This window comes from Phoca vitulina, unplaced genomic scaffold (genome assembly GCF_004348235.1).
Source record: "Phoca vitulina isolate PV1807 unplaced genomic scaffold, GSC_HSeal_1.0 scaffold15, whole genome shotgun sequence".
Lineage (NCBI taxonomy): Eukaryota > Metazoa > Chordata > Mammalia > Carnivora > Phocidae > Phoca > Phoca vitulina.
The window spans coordinates 39,115,342-39,118,440 of record NW_022589718.1 but is presented as its reverse complement, the minus strand read 5'-3'; the positions used below and the strand labels follow the sequence as shown (position 1 = coordinate 39,118,440).

Here is a 3,099-nt window from a genome sequence, read left to right as displayed (position 1 = left end):
CTTTCTTTCTTTCTTTCTTTCTTTCTTTCTTTCTTTCTTTCTTTCTTCTTGCTTTCTTGCTTTCTTTCTCTCTCTCTCTCTCTCCCTTCCTTCCTTCCTTCCAAAGATTTATTTATTTGAGTGGGGGAAAGGGAAGAGGGAGAGAGAAGATCTCAAGCAGACTCCATGCTGAGCATGGAGACCGACACGGGGCTCGATCTCTTCACACTGAGATCACCACCTGAGCTGAAACCAACAGTCGGACGCTCAACCGACTGCACTTCCCAGGCGCCCCTCAGTTTGCTTTCATTTGCTTCTCTGTCTGCATTCTCCTCTCAGCTGTTAGAAGGGCTGGTAATGGAGATCAGCTCAATTCCTTGGCCTCTCCTTGCTCCCCGGGGTCCTTTGAACCCTCTCCTCTTCTGTCCGTAGTTGGGGTCATCTGCGCATCTCTAGCACTCCTGCTGCTGCGTGGCCTAGGGTGGTCCCGAAAGGCTCCAGGGCTCAAGCCTCTGACCCCAATCAGGGGTTCTCTGCTGACAAAAACTGGACTCTTTCTTCTTCCCCAGCAGCAAATGAAATGCTCCTTATTCCCTTGTCTCTGGGCCTGGGAGCTCTGTGCTGGGTCTGAAAAGAGCGAGTCGCTCAGATCTGGAAGGCAGCTCTGCGTGCAGGGGCTTGCCTCTTCTCACTGCCTTTACTACCTGTCTAGCCTCCCTCCGGTCCCTGCGTTTGCTTCCTGTGTCGTCCAGCATCTCGGGAGGAAACCGGATTCAGCCCTGGGGACTCACCATGCTTCACCCTAGGACGAATTCCTGCATATTCGCTCTTGAAGGCCTGTGTCCGCATCTCTGTAGGTGTGGACACAGCACTTGGGTCCAGAGCAGGCCTGTTGGGTGTCCTGAGGCCCTGCTCCACCCAGCCCTCACTGGCACTTCCCTGGAGACACCCGGACTCCTTGCTTGAAACCCGACCCACTTGCCAGAAGCTCCTAGATAAGGCCGTGCCGCGTTTCTGTGCCCGTGGGGCCTGCAAAATGGGATGCGCTCTGTAACAGGACTCCCGTGCAATGAAACCAGGCTTGTTTGTGCTGTCTCCATGGCTTGTTCAATGCCTTGCCGGCGGCACGGTCCTGAGGGAGCAACTGGATATCGAGAAGGGCTGAGATGTCCTGGGGACGTTCAAACCATTTTAATCATGTGCTAATCTAATTGGAAGCTCATAATATTTTGTATTGCAACGACGGGGACTGTGGGTCTGGAAAACCTCCACCTCCTAGGAAAAGCTCTCCTATGCAAACATGACGCCCCTGACACCTTAAGTCCCATTAAAACAAGACGTGCGTCACGAGACAGGTACAGGAGACATCTCTGATCGCAAATATTCCATCCTAGTTGTTTGCAAAAGGCTGAGTGATGTCACTCCAGAATTTCAAACATATAGGTATGGATTACGGTGCTTGGGAAGGTGGCACAGATCCGCCTGGGGAGGGAGAAGCCGTGCGCTCTGGAAGTTGATACACAGTTTCGGAGCTGTGAGGGCATGGGGCCTGAGGAGCGTCCCCGTAAGCGGAGAGGGCCAGTAGAGGAGGGATAATCCCATTCCACAGGCTCCGTATTGCAGGACACAGACGCTCGGACCTCCTCTGCGCAGGTTCCCAGCGCAGCCAGGGCTCCAATCCTGGTTAAATGCCCTATTTTTCTGGGTAATTCTTCTGCCTCCCCTTCCAGCTGAAACTCTGGAAGATTTTGGATTAGATTCTTTTTTTTTTTTTTCTTATGAACTGGTTTATATTAGCAACAAAAATAATTAGGTGATCTTAACCAGTGCATTATACTTGGCTTGGAAAATCAGTTGGCTTGCTATCCCAAAATAGAAATGAAGCAAAGGACAGTTTGGCATGGCAGTTTTTGGTGCCTGGTAACGTACCCAAGGGATGGTGCTCTGAAGATGGGCTCCGGCGACTGGGGTGACCTGGGGTTCATCCAGCACTAACCGAGTTTATCACTCCTGCAGGCGACGTTCAGATTCCAGGGCCTCCCACCAACGTGCATGCTTCGGAAATCAGCAGAACATATGTTGTCCTCAGCTGGGACCCACCTGCTCCCCGTGGCAAGGAGCCGCTGATGTATTTCATCGAGAAGGTACTCTGCGGTCGCGTTTCCTGAGACAGCAGCTCTCTGTAGGATTTCACATTGTGCGACTCCGTGTGTTTTAGGGATGCGCAACCATTAGGTCAGTCGTCGCAGCCTTGACCACTGTTAGTTACTGGGGAGCTGGGGGTGCTGGCTGAGCCATGCATGCGCGGTGAGCCCCGGCCATGCACGTCGGCGTCGGGGGATAGTGTCCTGGTCCGGGCTTTGCGCCTTCGTGTGAACAAGTGGGTCACTTCACGTCTCCAGGCTCCGGTGCTCCCACCAAAATGGGGCATCTCTAAGTTTTCTGCCTGCTGACACATTCTAGCTCGCAAGTTTTGAGGACGGCGTGAGATCTGGGCAGGAGGGCAGTTTGCTGTGGCGCGGAGTTTGTAATAAGCTGCGTGGCCACTTGGTGGCGGTCTCGTACAGGAATTCACTCGAGATGCCAGGCGAAGGAATCCTTGGTTTGAAGACCAGCTGGGGACGCAGGGAAAGAAGTAACTTGCGTAGTACAGCCCTGCGCACACACACGTGCACACACGCACACACTCGTGCACACACACGCACATGTGTATAAGCAGCAGGCTCACAGACACGCACACACACGCGTGCACACACGCACACACGTGCACACACGCACACACATGTGCACACACATGCGTATAAGCAGCAGGATCACAGGCACACACGCACACACACGTGTGCACACACACGTGCACACACACGCACATGCGTATAAGCAGCAGGATCACAGGCACACACGCACACACACGTGCACACATGCACACAGGCGTACAAGCAGCAGGATCACAGGCACACATGCACACACGCGTGCACACACACACGGGCGTATAAGCAGCAGGATCACAGGCGCACACACACACACGTGCACACACACGCACATGCGTACAAGCAGCAGGATTACAGGCACACACGCACACACGCACACACGCGTGCACACACGCACACAGGCGTACAAGCA

General features: G+C 53.8%; 1 protein-coding gene across 4 annotated transcripts in view; it reads left to right on the top strand.

The window, feature by feature from the left end:
• Positions 1-3,099, top strand: part of MYOM2 (myomesin 2) — a 106,267-nt gene that overhangs the window by 57,683 nt on the left and 45,485 nt on the right. For all 4 annotated transcript variants that reach the window (XM_032413728.1, XM_032413727.1, XM_032413730.1 and 1 more), the window contains one exon: positions 1,996-2,123. In XM_032413728.1, coding sequence (XP_032269619.1) covers positions 1,996-2,123 — 128 coding nt within the window. The remainder of the gene's footprint in view (positions 1-1,995; positions 2,124-3,099) is intronic.